The 18,856-nt window shown below is 37.7% G+C and overlaps 1 protein-coding gene and 1 non-coding gene across 17 annotated transcripts in view; both read left to right on the top strand.

Moving 5' to 3' along the window:
• Positions 1-18,856, top strand: part of BICD1 (BICD cargo adaptor 1) — a 203,825-nt gene that overhangs the window by 144,422 nt on the left and 40,547 nt on the right. For 5 of the 16 annotated variants that reach the window (XM_065886693.1, XM_065886689.1, XM_065886694.1 and 2 more), the window contains exons 5-7: positions 10,011-11,102; positions 15,154-15,305; positions 17,839-18,046. In XM_065886693.1, coding sequence (XP_065742765.1) covers positions 10,011-11,102; positions 15,154-15,305; positions 17,839-18,046 — 1,452 coding nt within the window. Of the gene's footprint in view, positions 1-10,010; positions 11,103-11,874; positions 11,876-13,080; positions 13,104-15,153; positions 15,306-17,838; positions 18,209-18,856 lie in introns of those variants that run through there. The other 11 variants (XM_065886691.1, XM_065886686.1, XM_065886685.1 and 8 more) reach the window with 5 other exon arrangements.
• Positions 14,396-14,498, top strand: LOC136131685 (U6 spliceosomal RNA). The gene has a single exon (XR_010656414.1). It is a non-coding gene; the product is annotated as a U6 spliceosomal RNA (small nuclear RNA).

Raw genomic sequence — 18,856 nt, 5'->3', positions numbered from 1 at the left:
TAAGTTACGTGTACTGTGTTGTGGGATTTCTTATTGTCACATTTTAGTTCCAGATTATTTTTTAAAATATTCTTGAACTAGCAACTTTGAAACTACAATAGTTTAGAAAGACACAAAAGAGATGTTGAAGAGAAATCTCTCATTTGCATTGCTTTATGAAATTTATTTCTTAGATAAATTAGATAGCAATGGAGTGTGAAGGGAGAAAAGATAGCATCTTGATGCATTTATCACAAAAGAATTCAAAAGCTTTATACACAAGAGAAATGACAGAAAATGAAGTTTTCTATCACAAGCAATTCTGTGTATAGCTTCAAGATGAATGGTTATACTTCACAGCAATACTTTAAGCTCTAAAAGACATGAAGGACATGACATGGGGAGGGGGAAGGGTAAGATGGGACAAAGTGAGAGAGTGGCATGGACATATACACAATACCAAATAGATAGTTATTAGGAAGCAGCCGCATAGCACAGGGAGATCAGTTCAGTGCTTTGTGACCACCTAGAGGGGTGGGATAGGGAGGGTGGGAGGGAGGGAGATGCAAGAGGGAAGAGATATGGGGATACATGTATACGTATAGCTGATTCACTTTGTTATAAAGCAGAAACTAACACACCATTGTAAAGCAATTATACTCCAGTAAAGATGTTAAAAATAAATAAATAAGTAAAAGACATGGAGGACTTTCTATATATAAACTAGCGGGATATCATATGATTATGATCATATGATTAAAAATACAGAACAGGTATAAATCTGAAACCAAGGATTTCTTCTCCCTCCATGAGCTAGGCCTTAAATTTTTAGCATCTTCTAATCAAATGTCTTGGGGAGAGTCCCACAAGCTTACCTCACTGTGAAATGGCTTTCTAATGTAGTCTTGCTTCCCGACTATACGTTAATCCAGTGATGATGGAAATGTTGTCAGAGGAGCAGCATCGCCACCACCATCATCACCTGTGGGCTGCTGTGGGACAAATTGTTGGGCTCCCCACAGATCTACTGAGCCAGGTATCTGCTTCAACAAGCTTGTTAGGTGACAAGTTTGAGGCTTGCTCTTCAGTCTGTTATCCCACCAAGGTTCTTTGCATAAAGCTGATAATTAAAGGCCTTAAGACTCTGGCAACCAATTTTTTTTTTATAGCAAACAGGGCTTATAATTTTCTTTTCTATTTATTTATTTATTTATCTATCTATTTATTTATGGATGTGTTGGGTCTTTGTTGCTGAGTGTGGGCTTTCTCTAGTTGCAGCGAGTGGGGGCTACTCTTCATTGCAGTGCGCGGGCTTCTCTTGTTGTGGGGCAGGGGCTCTAGGTGCTCGGGCTTCAGAAGTTGTGGGGCGAGGGCTCAGTAGTTGTGGTACATGGGCTTAGTTGCTCTGCTGCATGTAGGATCTTCGCGGACCAGGGCTCGAACGCGTGTCCCCTGAATTGGCAGGCAGATTTTTTTTTTTTTTTTTTTTTTTTTTTTGCGGTACACAGGCCTCTCACTGTTGTGGCCTCTCCTGTTGAGGAGCACAGGCTCCGGACACGCAGGGTCAGCGGCCATGGCTCACGGGCCCAGCCGCTCCATGGCATGTGGGATCTTCCCGGACTGGGGCACGAACCCATGTCCCCTGCATCAGCAGGCGGACTCTCAACCACTGTGCCACCAGGGAAGCCCAGCAGGCAGATTCTTAACCACTGCACCTCCAGGGAAGTCCCAGGGCTTATAATTTTCTGCCTCTACAGAAATGATGACTGAAAATATAATTAGCAGAAGTAAATAAGACTAGAGAACCAATGAAATTAATATATTATTAGGCTTATTTTTAATATTATATCAAAAGTTAACATACCCTTTAACTTTTTATTTATTTACTTTTGGCTGCGTTGGGTCTTCGTTGCTGTGCGTGGGCTTTCTCTAGTTGCGGTGAGCGGGGGCTACTTTTCGTTGAGGTGCACGGGCTTCTCATTGCGGTGGCTTCTCTTGTTGCAGAGCATGGGCTCTAGGTGCGCGGGCTTCAGTAGTTGTGGCTCACAGGCTTTAGAGCGCAGGCTTAGTAGCTGTGGTGCATGAGCTTAGTTGCTCCGCGGCATGTAGGATCTTCCCGGCCCAGGGATTGAACCCATGTCCCCTGCATTGGCAGGCGGATTCTTAACCACTGCGCCACGAGGGAAGTCCACCCTTTAACTTTTAACTTTACCTGCCCAGTGCTTTTGGCTGCTGAAAGAGAATTAGTGAGAATTCATTTTCTCAGTGTTCAATTTGAATCAAGGTAAGAGGGTATGGCCACTGGAAGAAAATTAATTTCATATAGATTTACCTGACTGCAAAGTGCAGTTCTGTGTAGGTAATACTTTTCCATGTCTTTTTGCTCACACATTTCTTGTGAAAAAAAATTTTTGTGACATATATTTACAAGAACGTATACCCTCAAATTGAATAGAATTAATGTAAAATTTTTCTTAAACTATCATGTTGGTTTCTTTAGGATAAAAATTTAGTGGGTTGAAGCTTTTGTTTTTTCTTTTTAGTTTGGTGGCAGTGTAGAGTATATGAAGAAGAGGGGGTTTTATGTGTAAACAGCTCAGTAGTTTTCAATCAGGTCAACTATTGGTTGAAAGCTCAGAGCTGTTCTCAGTTTTAATCCTAAATGTAATCTGAGCTGGGGAATACAAAAGTCCAAAAGAGAGGAGTAGTTTAATCAAAAGAATGGTGGAGAACAAGTTCTCAGCAAGAGAGTGGTTCTCAATGGGAGCCACCTTGCAGCATTTGGGGTGGGATAGTTCCTCATTGTCTGAGTCTGTTTGATGAGTTACAGGAGGTTTAGCATCTCTGGTCCAAACCCATTAAATGCTCATTACATCTCCTCATAGATGTGGTGACCAAAAATGCCCCACACATTTCAAATGTCCCAAGCGTCAACCTCTAGTCGAGAATCATTCTTAGAGGGACAGCATTTTACTCTCCCGTAAAATGGGGATACATTTTACCTTCTTCAAACTGTCATGAAGGTTTTTGAGTTAATATACACAGAGTGCTTAAAACAGGGCCAAGCACATGATAAATGCTCAATAATTATGAAGTATTATCATTATTTCAACTCCACAGTGCCTTTAATTTGTTAAGCACGCCATTTATTTAGCTATTGTTAATATAATTAACTGTTATTGTTGGATGATTAGCTCAAGGACCGTCATCTCAGATGGGTGTAATGTGGTTGCTGGTAAGTCTCAGGGTGTGAGACAGTCTGAAAAGGGATATTCATTCAGCAAAAAGTTAGAGTGAGAAAAACTTGGCTGGATAAACCGTCCCTCAATATATGAGAAAACTGTGTACCTTTGAATCTTTCATTAGAACTTAATTAATGCTGACAGTTTATAAAGATGTAGAGGGACACAGGAAGGGCCTTATGTCCCAAAGTTTGCTCTTAATTTAGCTGTAAAAAACAGGCTGCACACAGGAAGGGCTTTGCAGTGTCCAGTCTCACACTTGGAACACTAACTACTAATTTTGTTGTAGGCAAAGTAACCACCTCTCTTCTTTTAACCAGCATTTTTTCTAATATATCTCATTCAAAGTGTTGAACGCAAGTATAGCAGAATGTATCTTCTCATGCATAATTTCTTTATAATCTGAGTTTTTCCTTAGCTATGTGTCCCCTTGTGTTTAATTCATATAAATAAATTATAAAAACATTACAGGAGGGCTTCCATAGTGGCGCAGTGGTTCAGAATCCACCTGCCAACGCCGGGGACACGGGTTCGAGCCCTGGTCCGGGAAGATCCCACATGCCGCAGAGCAACTAAGCCCGTGCACCACAAGTACGCAGCCTGCGCTCTAGAGCTCGCATGCCACAACTACTGAAGCCCACGTGCCTAGAGCCTGTGCTCCGCAACAAGAGAAGCCACCACAATGAGAAGCCCGTGCACCACAACAAAGAGTAGCCCCCACTCGCTGCAACTAGAGAAAGCCTGTGCACAGCCACGAAGACCCAATGCAGCCAAAAATAAATAAAATTTTTTTTAAATTACAGGATACACTGCATAGAAGTTATTGCAGTTGGTGTTGATGTGAATGAGCCTTGAAAATAATATGGCAGTTCTAATAAACAACACTTACACACACCTTGCGGCACATACCATGGCAGTACCATTGTTTTGGACCTTCTGAGGGAGCAATAAAATGCACTTTCACTATGACTATCTGGAACACTTGGGGCCAGATGTATTTTGAAATTAAATATTCAGAATATAGAAAGTGTAGGCATGGAGAAAATTTCCCCTCTTCCCTTCTAGGTTCTTTGTCTGGCCTAATAATTAAATTGAAGACAGATTAACAAGAGAAAAACAAATTTAATTTTGTATGTAGAAGGGCAGAGGCAGGAATGTAACACCCTATACCAGGGAATATGCAGCTTTTAAGATTTTCTTTTGTAGGATTAAAGAAACCCTTTGAGGGACTTCCCTTGTGGTTCAGTGGTTAGAAATCTGCCTTCTAATGCAGGGGACGCAGGTTTGATCCCTGGTTGGGGACTAAGATCCCACATGCCGTGGGGAACTAAGCCTGCAGGCCACAACTAGAGAGGCTGCATGCCGCAACTACTGAGCCCGCGAACTCTGGAGCCTCCCCACCTCAACTAGTGGGAAGTCCGTGGGCTGTGATGAAGAGCCTGTGTGCCTCAACTAGGACCCAATGCAGCCAAATAAATAAATATATATTTTTATGCTTTAAATATACTTTTATTTCTGTTTTTTTAATCAGTCCAAAATAAATATTTAAAAAAAATAAAGAAACACTTTGAAAACAGCATACCTGAGTCAAAGACTATCAGCCTCTTCTTATCTTGCAAGATTCCATCTATGCATGTAAATTATGTTTTCCCCACTAATGATATTTACTTAACCTGGTTCCAAAAAGAAAAAAACTATGTTTATGCCTTGGGTATCAGGAATGTTGGGTTAATTGCTTCACTTCTCTGAGGTGCATTTATAAAAGGGAAGGTAAAAGGTGATAAATTAGCCTCATCACTAGTCTCTATGATGCCTTTGTTGGAATTAGGAAAAAAAAAAGTCCCCTTCCTCAAGCTATCGTACTGCCATCTGCTGGAAAATGGTAATAATATTGATAAATATAAAAACCTACACTGACTACAATTTAAATAGTGCCTACTAGAATTGGATCACCCTCAAAATCCAGTTATTTCAAATAGGCTATAATAATAATAATAATTCTCAGTGACAAGTACTTTAGTTCATTTTATTAGAATGAAAATAAGTAGATCCTGCCTGGGAACACTAAATAAATTACATAATTATTTAAAGGAGTCTCTATGCTTGTGCTAAAATTTCTACCTTTGACAAATAGCCTCTGTTTAACTTCATATCACAGAGAGTCAGACTAAGCAGGAGAAAACTCTTTGCATTTTTTTCTTCAGTATCAAACTGGCTATATAATTTCACATGTAATGTGAGAAAATAGTAATATTTCTGTAAAACTGAAAATTTTAAGTTTTGTTGTATCCTCGTGGATGGAAGTAATAAAGATCCATATTGTGTTTATAGATATACTGTATTAAAGGCAATTTAAATTTTTCCTATAATGATGGTAAGTGGTCAATTTGCTGCATGTCCCATAAGAGTTAAAAGTAATTTATATATATTTGCTTAATTGGTGGATGCTTGTAACCCAGGTAGATAGTGTTATCCCCATTTTACAGATAGGGAAACTGAGGCACAAATATGTTATGTAATTTGCTCAGAGCCAAAAGCCTAGGAAGTGGATTGCTACACAGAGAAAGAGAGAGAGTCAAACAAATGAAATATTATCTGTGCTTAACAGGGACTCACAAAATATTTATGAGATGAAATTAGTAAGACAAGATTGGTCAGTTCCTAGTTTTTAAAAATGTGACAAATACAATTTCTTAGGACAAAGTTGACAACTTAAGTTGTCAAACTATTGTAAACATTACAGTTAAAGATTACCTTTAGAAGCTTTAGGCAAACACATTTCTCAGAAGCCTTACTTTTTTTTTAAACCATCTGTCAGTAACCATAATAAGAGCATCCATAATCACACAACAAGGGATGAGTCCATGTAGTTATTTTTTAAGAACAGCTTTATGGCAATTATTCACATACAATCCACCCAGTTGAAGGGTATAATTTGGTGTTTTTTAGTATAGTCACACAGTTGTGCAATCACCACCACAGTCAATTCATTACACCAAAAAGAAACTATGTACCCATTAGCAGCCACTCCAACCGTAGGCAACCACTAATCTACTTTATGTCTCAGTAGATTTGTCTATTCTGGACATTTCATTTAAGTGGAATCACACAATATGTGGTCTTTTGTGTCTGGCTTTTATCACTTAGCATAATATGTTCAATTCATGTTGTAACATATAGTAGTATTTCATTTCTTTTTATTGCCAAATAATACTCTATTATATAGATATACCACATTTTATTTATTCATTTATCAGTGATGGACATTTGAGTTGTTTCCACTTTTCAGCTATTATGAATAATGCTGTTATGAACATTCATGTACAGGTTTTTATGTGCACTTATATTTTAATTCCCTTGAGCATATACTTAAGAGTGGAGTTGCTGGGTCGTAGGGTAGCTCTATGTTTCACCTTCTGAGGAGCTGCCAGACTGTTTTCAAAGCAGCTGAACCATTTCACATCTCCACCGGCAGTGTATGAGGATTCTGATTTCTCCACAGCCTCACAGACATTTATTTGCCACTTGACCATAGCCTAATTGCCCTGGCTAGAACTTCTAGTACAATGCTGAATAAAAGTGGCAGGAGTAAACATTTTTGTCCTGTTCCTGGTCCTAAGAGGAAAGCATTCACCATTAAGTATGTCATCTGTGGGTGTTTTGTAGATGCCCCAGCAGGTTTAGGAAGTTCTCTTCTATTTCTAGATTGTTGTCTGTTTTCATCATGAAGGGGTATTGAATTTTGTCAGATGCTTTTTCTGCATACATTGAGATGACCGTGTGGTTTTGTCCTCTGTTCTGTTAATACAGTATATTATATTTATTGATTTTTGCGTGCTGTCAACATTGCATTCCTAGGATAAACCCCACTTGGTCAGGTTGTCTAACACTTCTTTTATATGTTGCTGGATTCAGTTTGCTAGTATTTTGTTCAAGATTTTTGTGTCTATATTCATAAGAGATACTGGTCTATAGTTATCTTTGCCTGGTTTTGGTGTCAGAGTAATACTGGCCTCATAGAATGACTTGAAAAGCCTCCCTCCCCTTCTTTTTTTTTGAGTCTTTGTCCAGCTGACTGACTTTTGCATATACGTGTGTGTGTGTGTGTAAGAGACAGACAGACAGAGAGAAGAGATTCCTTCTCACCACACTCTCCAAAATATATTACCTTCTTTTCCAACTGCTGGATTCCCTCACCTTGTGTTTCTTGGTTGTAGGCTGATCTTTTTTCACAGCTCTTATTCATCAGGGCACAGATTTGCCAGTGTTACTTCACTTCAAGCAGAGAAGAATGTTATTTATTTCTGAGTTCTATTTTACATACTCATACTATGTATAACATTACAAAAATCACACCAGTCATTCAGGTGTCAAATTGAAAGTCAGATGACCAGGAAAAAGACTTTATGGAAATTAATAACTCATAAAACAGCTTTTATTTCTTTTCCTATAAAAGTCCTAATATAAACATGCAAATTCTGCTGTGTTTTCTTTTGTTCCTTCACAAAAGAAGAATCTATTAGTACTCAATACATATAAATGTGTTTATTTAAAAGGTAAACACTCAGCGAAATTGAAAATAATTTCTCTGGTGGTCCAGTGGGTAAGACCCCACACTCCCAATGCAGGGGGCCCAGGTTCGATCCCTGGTTGGGGAACTGGATCCCACATGCATGCCGCAACTAGGAGTTTGCATGCCACAACTAAGAATTCCACATGCTGCAACTAAAGATCCCGTGTGCCACAACTAAGACTCGGCGCAGTCAAAATAAATAAATAAATAAATGTTAAAATCATCCCCCTCCCTCCAACCGTCATTCCAACTGCCTTTAAAAATAATAATAATAATTTCTATGGGATGGGATTTCGCTGGTGGCCCAGTGTTTAGGACTCCGTGCTTCTACTTCGGGGGCACAGGTTCGAAACCTGGCCAGGGAACTAAGATCCCACACACATGCCACAACTAAAAGCCTGCATGCTGCGTGGCCAAAAAAAAAAAATAATAATAAAAATTTCTATGGCGCGTAATTATAACAATAAAATAATATATTGTGTACTTACACCAGACTACAGAGTTTACAAATTATGCATTCGAGTTTTCTGGCAAAACAACCAACCCTACTATGCAAAGTAAAATCTTCAGTTTCAGATGGAAGACAGAGATTGTAAGAAGAGAAATAAGGCAACTATTCTTAGTCACTGTAGAAGATTATATATTATTTATATATAATTATAGATTACAGTCAACTCAGCAAGTCTCTCTTGAATAAGTTCTTCACAAATGGAGATTAAAATATACACTTAGAATGAATAGTAATTTTAATCTTTAAAGTGCTTTGCATTTAATAATTCAAAGTACCATGTATCTTAAATAGTTTAAGCCCTGCTGTCTGAAATCCAAATACAATTTAAGGTACTTCAAGCCTCAATAGGTGAGGGAAAATGTAATGGCAGAGTTATACAAAATTATCCACAATTTAGTTATCTTTTTTTGGAGGGGGTGGGCAGACCCACCTCAATTGTCCAGAAAAAATATATACACACACACACCTGTATGTATGTATGTGTGTATTTACATACACACACATACATGTGTATGTGTGTATAAAATTTGGACATCATTCCCTATTCAGATGATTCCACCAGAAATGTATTGAGTGTGGAAATTAGTACTATATGTGGAACATATACATATGAAGGAGACAGTGTTGTATTTAATGTTTTCTGGAGGTGCTATCATGAAGAAATTGGTAGACATACTTTGGGGCTTAGAAAATGTTTATGTTAAATGGGAATGGCAAAGTCCAGGTTGGAAGCTCTCCTAAAGGCATTATCTCATTTATCATAACACTTTTGCCTCTAAAACAAACCTGAGACACGTTCAGTACATTTTGTTCTCATCCAGTTTTTAGTTTTATCCAAAAGTTTTTCCTATTGAAGAGCTTTTTGAAATCAGCTATGCGTATTGTATTCATGTATACTAATCAAATGATACTTAGATTTTTCAGAGCAAATTTACTTAATTTTTGAGAGAAAAAGAAAAAAAAACAGTCCATTTCATTGAGATTGTATACAACACCAATAGTAGAATATTTAGGAGATTTTCCATCTCTTTTATCAAAAATTCAAATGTCTTGGCTTTTCATCAAATACTGTGTTGCATAATTACCTGGATTTTCACTTAAAATTATTGCCCAATAATCTGGATAAGTCAATTCATCTTCAGCTATAAGCAAGTACAATCTGTTATACGTAATGAAACCCAGCTAAGAGGATTTGTATTCAAATATATCCTGACTCTGATATGAAAGAGTTGCTTTTGCACATACAAATACAAATTTGTAAAGCAGATGTGTTTGCCATGTAGAAGCATTTTGGTCATGGGAATTGGACCACAGTTACCCAAATGTTAACAACAGCTAACATTATAATACCTTGAGCATTAAATTCACTGTCCTACTGAATCATCCAAATGTCCCTGTGAGACAGGCATTGTTATGCTCCTTTTATAGATTATTAAACTGAAGCTTGCCCAGATTTGACTTGTGTATAATGCATGAGAATTTGGATGGGTAAATATGCAGAGCATAATTCTTTTGGAATGATGTACTTTTTGATTGAGTTACCAGAACTGCTGAAATAAGAAAACACACTCCAATTCAACTTGTAGTAATGGGAACATGGGCTCTTCTGCATTTTTAAAACATATACATGTCCAAATGTGAATGGGTCAAGCTCATCACTGACATTGCCTTGAAGTCATTCAGAGACTTTCTTTTGGCCTTGCAGGTAGAACGGGAAAAGGCCATTCTTCTGGCCAATCTCCAGGAGTCACAGACGCAGCTGGAACACACCAAGGGGGCACTGACGGAGCAGCACGAACGGGTGCACCGGCTCACGGAGCACGTTAATGCCATGAAGGGCCTGCAGAGCAGCAAGGAGCTCAAGCAGCTGGACGGGGAAAAGGGCCAGGACTCGGGAGAGGAGACCCATGACTACGAGGTGGACATCAATGGCTTAGAGATACTTGAATGCAAATACAGGGTGGCAGTAACTGAGGTGATCGATTTGAAAGCTGAAATTAAGGCCTTAAAGGAGAAATATAATAAATCTGTAGAAAACTACACTGAAGAGAAGACGAAGTATGAGAGTAAGATCCAGATGTATGATGAACAGATTACAAGCCTTGAGAAGACCACCAAGGAGAGTGGAGAGAAGATGGCCCATATGGAGAAGGAGTTGCAAAAGATGACCAGCATAGCCAATGAAAATCACAATACCCTTAATACAGCCCAGGATGAGTTGGTGACATTTAGTGAGGAGCTAGCTCAGCTTTACCATCATGTATGTCTGTGTAATAATGAAACCCCTAACAGGGTCATGCTGGACTACTATAGGCAAAGTAGAGTCACCCGTAGTGGCAGCCTGAAAGGACCTGATGATCCCAGGGGACTTTTGTCTCCACGGTTAGCCAGGCGGGGTGTGTCATCCCCTGTAGAAACAAGGACCTCACCTGAACCAGTTTCAAAAGAAAACACAGAGGCCAGCAAAGAACCAAGTCCAACCAAGACTCCCACCATCTCTCCTGTTATTACTGCCCCACCATCATCTCCAGTATTAGACACAAGTGACATCCGCAAAGAACCAATGAATATCTACAACCTTAATGCCATAATCCGGGACCAAATCAAACATCTGCAGAAAGCTGTGGACCGGTCCTTGCAACTGTCTCGTCAAAGAGCTGCGGCACGGGAGCTGGCCCCCATGATTGATAAAGACAAAGAAGCCCTAATGGAAGAGATCCTCAAGCTTAAGTCCCTGCTGAGCACCAAACGGGAGCAGATCGCCACACTGAGGGCAGTGCTGAAAGCCAACAAACAGGTGATCTCATTCTACTAATGAGCCATGCTAGCCAACACTTTAGTTTATTCCTAAATGTTTTTGAGTGTCCACCACCATCAGGATGAGAGTTCAGATTCCTGGTCATTAGAGGAATAAAACAAACTATGGCCAGAGCCAGATCAGAGTGTAGTAATTTCTTTGAAGTGCGTGAATGGATGAAACAGGAGAGTAGCTATGCCCCACTAAGTAGAGGTAGAGGTGAGGAAATTAAAGCAGGAACAGAGAAGATCCAGTTGCAGATGTAGAAAGGCAGTCCAGGTGGTACTTACCTGGAGCCCAGCAATCACTGAGTGTAGAAATAGGAGATGGGGGGGGATGCAGAATAGTCTGGCATGGAAGCTTACACCAAGCTTACACATGCACAGACAGCAAGAAAGGCACCCTGGCAGGCAGCTAGAGCAAACAGAGGGGAGCTCTCTAGAGAGAGGTAGAGATAGAGATAAAATAGAATGTGCACTAACTCTGCCACTAACCACATATCTGAAATTTAGGTCCACTTGGGATGTTAATTCACCTCAGTCAGAGCTTAAGCAGTAGAGAATTTTTCCTAACCATAGATCTTGTCCTTCTGGCATAAGTAGGAATGCTACCACATGATCCTACCTAACTCCCGGATCTCCTTGATGTCTGAATTTGGTTTCCACCCTCAAGCTTTTTCTGGATGACAGTGCTATGACATATAGGTGGGAAAATATTTTTAACCTCTGTTATTTTCTCTGGAAAGTGAGACTTGAAAGATACCTTTGAGAAGGGTGCTGAATAAAGGGTATTGATAAAAAAGAAGCAACAAAACATCAAATACCTTCCTGCAAATGTGAGCAGTGCTAGTGTTGGAGGGTGAAAGTTAATTTCAGATTCAGACTTCCTTTCCCTTTTGCCTTTAACTGGGGGAAACCATACCGTTATCATGCCATCTACATTGCAGCTTTCTTCCATCTTTATCTTCAGTTCCCATAAACCTGTTGATAGAATTTGGAGGTCTATACCACAAGCAGTAATAATGTTTGCACTATATAAACATGTTTTTTACAAATCTAAAGGCAAAATAGGACCTTATTTTTGTGCTATCACTTCAGGGAATTAGAAAAGATTGGGGTGAATGAAGAATTTGTGAGAGATCGGACTCCAGTTTGAGGTCAGAATGAGGAATTTGTTACCATATCCTTCCAAAGACCCAATGATTTAGTGGTCATGAATAACTAATACCGTATTAGATAAGGCTTAGAAGACCTTCATCAAGGACATAATATCCTGGGCATTCATGGTCAAGCCATTCAAATAACTTCTTTGACTTCTTCCTGAAGTTTGAATATTACTGACCTAGAAACCTAGATCTATAGAAGTGTCAAGATGCTTAATTGACATAGAAGTACAGATAAGCATGGTTGATCAGCCAAGAGAGACTAATTTGTCAATAAGCATTCATTGATTCCATATTTCATGGCAGGTAGTAAGTAGGGATGCAAAAATAAATGACTAGTAGTCTAGTAGAATTTCAATACATGCCTGTAACTATTTACAAGATAGTACCTATCATCGAGCATTTTAGAGTGATATAAACAGTGCCATAGGAATTCAGAGCAGTTCAAAGCATTCCTGGCTGAATTTTTATTTTCATAGTAGTTTGTGGTGCCATTTGCATTACATTAGTGTCACAGCCCATATGGTCTCAGTAAATTAAATGTAAACACATTTCTAGCCATGTCTTTAGTTTACATTTTAATGACGTTAGGGCTATTGCTGTGATGCTGTGTGCCATAAATAGCTCAGGTCTCTACAGATGACATCCACTATATTTAGACATTGTGGAATACTTGTTATTAAGGCTAAGCTAAGAATTCTGTCATAGAGGAAAAAAAGAGAATCTTCCTGTTTTTATTAAAACAGGCATTCTGAAAAAAAAACAGGCATTCTGCATTCTCTATGACTTTTAATATACCTTAAGGTTTTTTGTAAGCACAGTGTCTTCTGATGAGATAAGTAAATGTTTACAAAGGACCATCTGTATACTAAACAGTGATGGATGCTAAAGATTCAAAGAAGGCCAATACATGGTCCCTGCCTTCCAGAAAAAGACTCACAGACTTCTGGGGTTGTCAGAATAGAACAGATAATTACAGTTTGATGTTGTACATGCTGTAATCCAATTTACGGGAACATTGCAAAGGAAGTAACTAATGTATCCTAGATCTAGACCTCTGTGGCTGGAAACAAGATTTTTTGTTTAGAAAATCAACTTTGGGAGAATGTGGTGAATGCAGACGTCAGCAAATCTGCTAATGGGTTAGAGATACTTACACTTTCTTAATTCTGAAAAAGCTTTGTGCAGTTTTGTGGACACAAATCTACAGACATTGCTGAGTCCTTTGGCGCATTTTTCACAATAAATGAGTTTGTACGTCTGTTTCAGATCTTGCTCTCTGTCACTTCCCTCTCTTTTCCCCTTAGATAACTGACCATGTATGTAGCTCCACGTGTTTACAAACTTGTTACATCTACATTTTCACAACTTAAACTTAACTGTCTGTTCTAAATGATCATGTGTCTAAATTTTTAAAAAATCAAACAACTGCCATTTTTCCCCAGGTCGATTTCTGCATTCTGGATAACCTTCTGAATCTATAACATTTCTAAAGTTTCTACTGAGTTGTAGCACTACAGAACATACTAAACTATTTTATGAGTAACCTCTCATTTTAATCTGAATTTAAATACAATCAAAACTATTAAGTTACATTAAAAATAAAAATTAAAGAAACGGTTAAGTTATGACTTTGGAATAAAAACATTAACTACCTTATCCAATAGTGTTTTAATTAAAAAAGAATCCATTTATCTCTATAATGGATTGGCACTTTGTAGAAGAAAGTTGAAGCTGTCCACTTGAAGCACAAAAAGAAATGTTAAAAAACCACAGTAGTCTTCCTGGGAAATCCCATTGCTAATGGATTTTTTTCATTAGTAATGGGCTTTTTTCATTAGTATTGAATATTTTTACACACTCTGAAAACTGTAGTTAACAGTTTGTAAAAATGGTGTGTTTCCAGTTTGGCTTCAATATGAATACCATGGGGGTTATGCATCAACTAGGCGTCCCTAAATATACATTGATTTCATGCATTGATTTAGCCAACATTTTTTGTTTATTTGTTTCTATTTCCTACTGTGTGTCGGGCTAGTTCTCAATTTGAAACACTCTTAATTCCAAGAACTTAAACATGCCCAAATCCCAAATTCAAACGAATACTTTAATTCATTCAATATTTTGGCGCCTGCTTTGGCAGCATATACACTAAAATTGGAACGATACAGAGAAGATTAGCACGGCCCCTGCACAAGGATGACACGCAAATTTGTGAAACATTCTATATTTAAAATATATGTATATGTATTTTTTGGAATCTGATTTTACGGAGATTGTGAAGAAGAATTTGACTATAATTTATTGTTTTGAAGAAGTTGTATACAAAGACTTAGGAAATAATTGATTCTTTGTTAATTTTTTTCCTTAAATATATAATATGGATTTATAGTTTGTTATACTCATGTTATAAATTGCAATGACCTGTGTCTTTTATTCTATATGTTTCAAACCCACCAAGCACAGGTGACAAAAGAATATTTGAGTTCTATTGTATTTCGACTGGAAGCTGTGCTTCTTCACTAACTTCTCCTTGATAAAACCCTTCTTGTATAAAGTTTCATTTTGGCTCCCTTCATATCTGAAAATCCCACACTCTCAACAATCTGCATTAAATATTTACTGAACTACTATCATTCCCTTAGCTCTTGATAGTGACTCTGGTTCACAGCTGGCTTCTAGGGCAATTTATCCACATTATAGATTCACATTTATGTTTTGACATAAAAAAAATTGCCCTATGTCCGAAGTACATATATATATTTATATAAAATTCAACCTAGACAGTTTCACTTTTTATTTATGAAAGAAATAGACCCAGCATGAAGAATGTGTATGATAGATTTTCCTGATATGAAAATTGTAAGCATTGTGATTTTTCTGCTTTAGACAGCTGAGGTGGCATTAGCTAATCTCAAGAACAAATATGAAAACGAAAAAGCAATGGTGACTGAAACTATGACGAAACTTAGAAATGAACTGAAGGCTTTGAAAGAAGATGCAGCAACTTTCTCATCCCTGAGAGCAATGTTTGCAACAAGGTAATAGTTTTCCTTGCAAGATTAGGTGTGGTACATGGGGAAAAGACTTCAAAATGCACATGTTCATCTTCGTGCATCGTGAGTGTTACTTAGTCTGCCATCTAAGAGGGCAAGGTGTAAAGAAAATACATGAGATTCCACTCTGACAAATCTAAGATAAAATCTTTTGTGCTGTTTTCCAGAGCCCTCTACTGGACACACTGGATCAAGCAATTCTTCTACATACAAGTGTTTTTATTTATTAATTTTTTAAATTTATTTTTCATTTTTTATTTTTGGCCGTGCCACATGGCTTGCAGATCTTAGTTCCCCAACCAGGGATAGAACCCGGGCCCCCAGCAGTGGAAGCAGAGTCCTAACCACTGGGTTCCCAGGAAATTCCCCATACGTTTTTAAATTAATATAATAGATATTTTTTCTAGAGCCTTATGTGCCCAAAAGAATTAGACCAAAAAAAAAAAAAGAAAAAAAAACACTTCCAATAAGGGGGAAAAAACTCACTTCCTAAAATAGCTAAATATTACATTATCATCACTGACATTTATTTCTGTATACATAAAAGTGTTTATCATTAGCAAGTATTTGTGTGAAAAAGATACTTTGTAATGAAGATTAATATTCATCATATCAGCTAATTACTTTAATATAGTGTGAATTAAATTATAATTTCTAAAATGTAATTATATATATCACCAAATTTTTCACACTGCCCAACTAATTATTTAGACAAATATTACTTACTACCTCCCCCCACCAGTTTTGTTATGAAGCACCACTATATTTTATTTTTTAGACCTGAAATGACTGTTAAGAATTATGGATTCAACGTTTTCAAAATCTTGAGGTGTTCAATATAGTGTTGCAGTTTCCTTTTTGCTGTCACAATTCAGTGCCAAAACAAACATAGTTCTATATTTTATATGATGCAAACTTGGTACAAAATTCACAAAGCATACCTATGCTTATGCTTTATTTACAGATTCAGTAAATTACTTACATGTAGCTGATATAATGTAAAAAAAAAAAATCCTGGGCCCTGGAATCTGTCCAGCTTACTTTTAGTGTCAGAAGAGAAAAGGCTCAAACTCAAACTTTGTTATTGACTCTTGGAAATAGCAGTGAGGTGGCCGAGTGCCTAAGAGACCACAAGGTTACAGGAGAACTGAAGGGAACTGACTTCTGGGTCTGAGCACAGTAGAGTTTGGAGAGTAGAATGTCCACACCTCTGGCCACTATGGCGGTGGAGGGTGGCAGGATGGAGCATGGGTTTGGTGCACAATGCCCCCTTTTTAAAGGGACATTTAAAGTCTCGATCTGCTTTATATAAGAATTATTATCCTCAAATAATGCATTTTCACAGAAATTTGTTTTTTCAGGTATATTAACTGCCTTACTCCATAGTATTCTTAAAAATATTTTTATCTAACCAATTAAAATAAATCCAGGGTCCTGAAATCCACATTTTATTTTACTAAGCCATGATTTTTCTTATGGTATTCCTACTATGCTTCTTGACATTCAGTGTTAAAGAAAATGGAACCCAGGAGATTGGGATTGACATATATACACTAATATGTATAAAATAGATAACTAATAAGAACCCGCTGTATAAAACATTAAATTAAATTATATTTAAAAAAAAAAGAAAATGGGACCCACCTGGATCTCAAGTTCTTTCACTACAAAGTCTGTTCTTTCTTTAAAATACCAAAAGTCTTGTGTTAATTTCAAAGTTTGTACAATACATTTTGGGTAACTCCAGAAAGTCATTAACTATCTTCTGATTCATGGAGAGCTCTTACTATCTTAGTAGGTAAATAAATGCAGGAAAAACTCTGAATAATTTTGTGAATAATTCTTCCTTCCAAATGTACATATGCTTAGGTGTTACTTTTGGTAGAAAAAAGACCACCGAGCTTATCCTCCTGCTGCAGCACAAGTATCAAACCTGAATAAAGATGTTCCTGACAGCTGGCTATATCTGTTTTGAACCCTATGCAAATCTTGGTTTGCACCTATTGCTTTATCATCTGTTTGGGAAATCATTGAAGATACTCAGGTTTCTAATTCAGGCAAATCTGCCATATTGAAAGCAATAGCAACTACAATCTGTACTCAATTAAAATAAAACCTATAAATATAGATAAAGAAGTACATATTTTCTTTACAAATATTATTCTTTTGCATGCTACAGGCAGAGACTATAAAGCCATTGTAACACATCTACAATGCTGTGAACATTACCTGAGACTTTACTGTTGGTTCTTCTGCAACCACAATAACTCTGTCTCTGGGGTTTAAGATGCTACCTATTAACAATGTCCCCATATATACTTCATTGTATGGATTAACTATCAGTTATTGAACCTGCTCTGTTTCCAGTTTTCTGCTATAATAGATTACTTTCATTGTGATCTAGGAAGACCAGTGTTCCAAATATCTAAATTCCAGTAAAATTCATTACTTTCAACTTAAGTTCCAAACTTAATTTCACCAAGATTTTCTCCTGACCACTTTTCTGTTGTGGTTCCAGATGTGATGAATATGTCACACAGTTGGATGAGATGCAGAGACAGTTAGCAGCTGCAGAGGATGAGAAGAAGACTCTAAACACTTTGTTACGAATGGCTATCCAGCAAAAACTCGCCCTGACCCAGCGGCTGGAGGACTTAGAGTTTGACCATGAGCAGTCCCGTCGCAGCAAAGGCAAACTTGGAAAGAGCAAGATCGGCAGCCCTAAAGTAAGTGGGGAGGCATCAGTCACCGTGCCCACCATAGACACTTACCTCCTGCATAGTCAGGGCCCACAGACACCCAACATTCGGGTCAGCAGTGGCACTCAGAGGAAAAGGTATGCATGCAGCGATCTTCATAGTATGGTGCAGTGGCCAGATTTTAGTTAACTGCAGAAGTTAATGTGCTCTTATTGTGGAGGATGAAGGAAGGAAAGGAAGGGAAAAACTGGGAGTGGGTGTATAAATGGGCCTTGCCAATGTTGGTTTTTCCAAATTAAAACCTTTGGATACTGTGTTTATTTATTCCTTTCTGTCCCCCACACCCCATCTCTTGGTTAACCATAATATACTTTTCAAGTGTCTGTTAACATTTTTGCTGTTCCTTGTATGCATAAATATGCCTCTCCCTTACCTCCAACCTAAAAATTGGTAGACAAAAAGGTCAATATTAAGAATGAAGCTATGTTTTACATGGGTGATAGTTTTAATGGCAATGGTGCTATTTACCAGCTTCTCTCTAAGGAGGCAAGGATATGAATGTGTTCTCTTAGGGGAACTTTTGTCCATATTCCGAAAACTGGTGACTGACTGAAAAGAGATGTCTCTATTTAGGTCAAATAGAATGGAATATGTATAGTCTTTTTCTTAAAAGCAGGTTTTTGTGCTTTTTCATTTGTTATGTGAATATTGTTCAAAAGTCACTTGTATGGTTTTTAATGGCTTGATTTTATGACCTTTTTCCAGAATCCTGGATGTTGAATTACTTACCCTGTATATTCAGTTAATAGTAAAGTTTTTATTTTAGGAGTTTTCAGT

The sequence above is a fragment of the Phocoena phocoena genome, chromosome 11, assembly GCF_963924675.1.
Source record: "Phocoena phocoena chromosome 11, mPhoPho1.1, whole genome shotgun sequence".
Classification (NCBI taxonomy): domain Eukaryota; kingdom Metazoa; phylum Chordata; class Mammalia; order Artiodactyla; family Phocoenidae; genus Phocoena; species Phocoena phocoena.
This window is presented reverse-complemented; position numbering and strand designations above follow the sequence as displayed.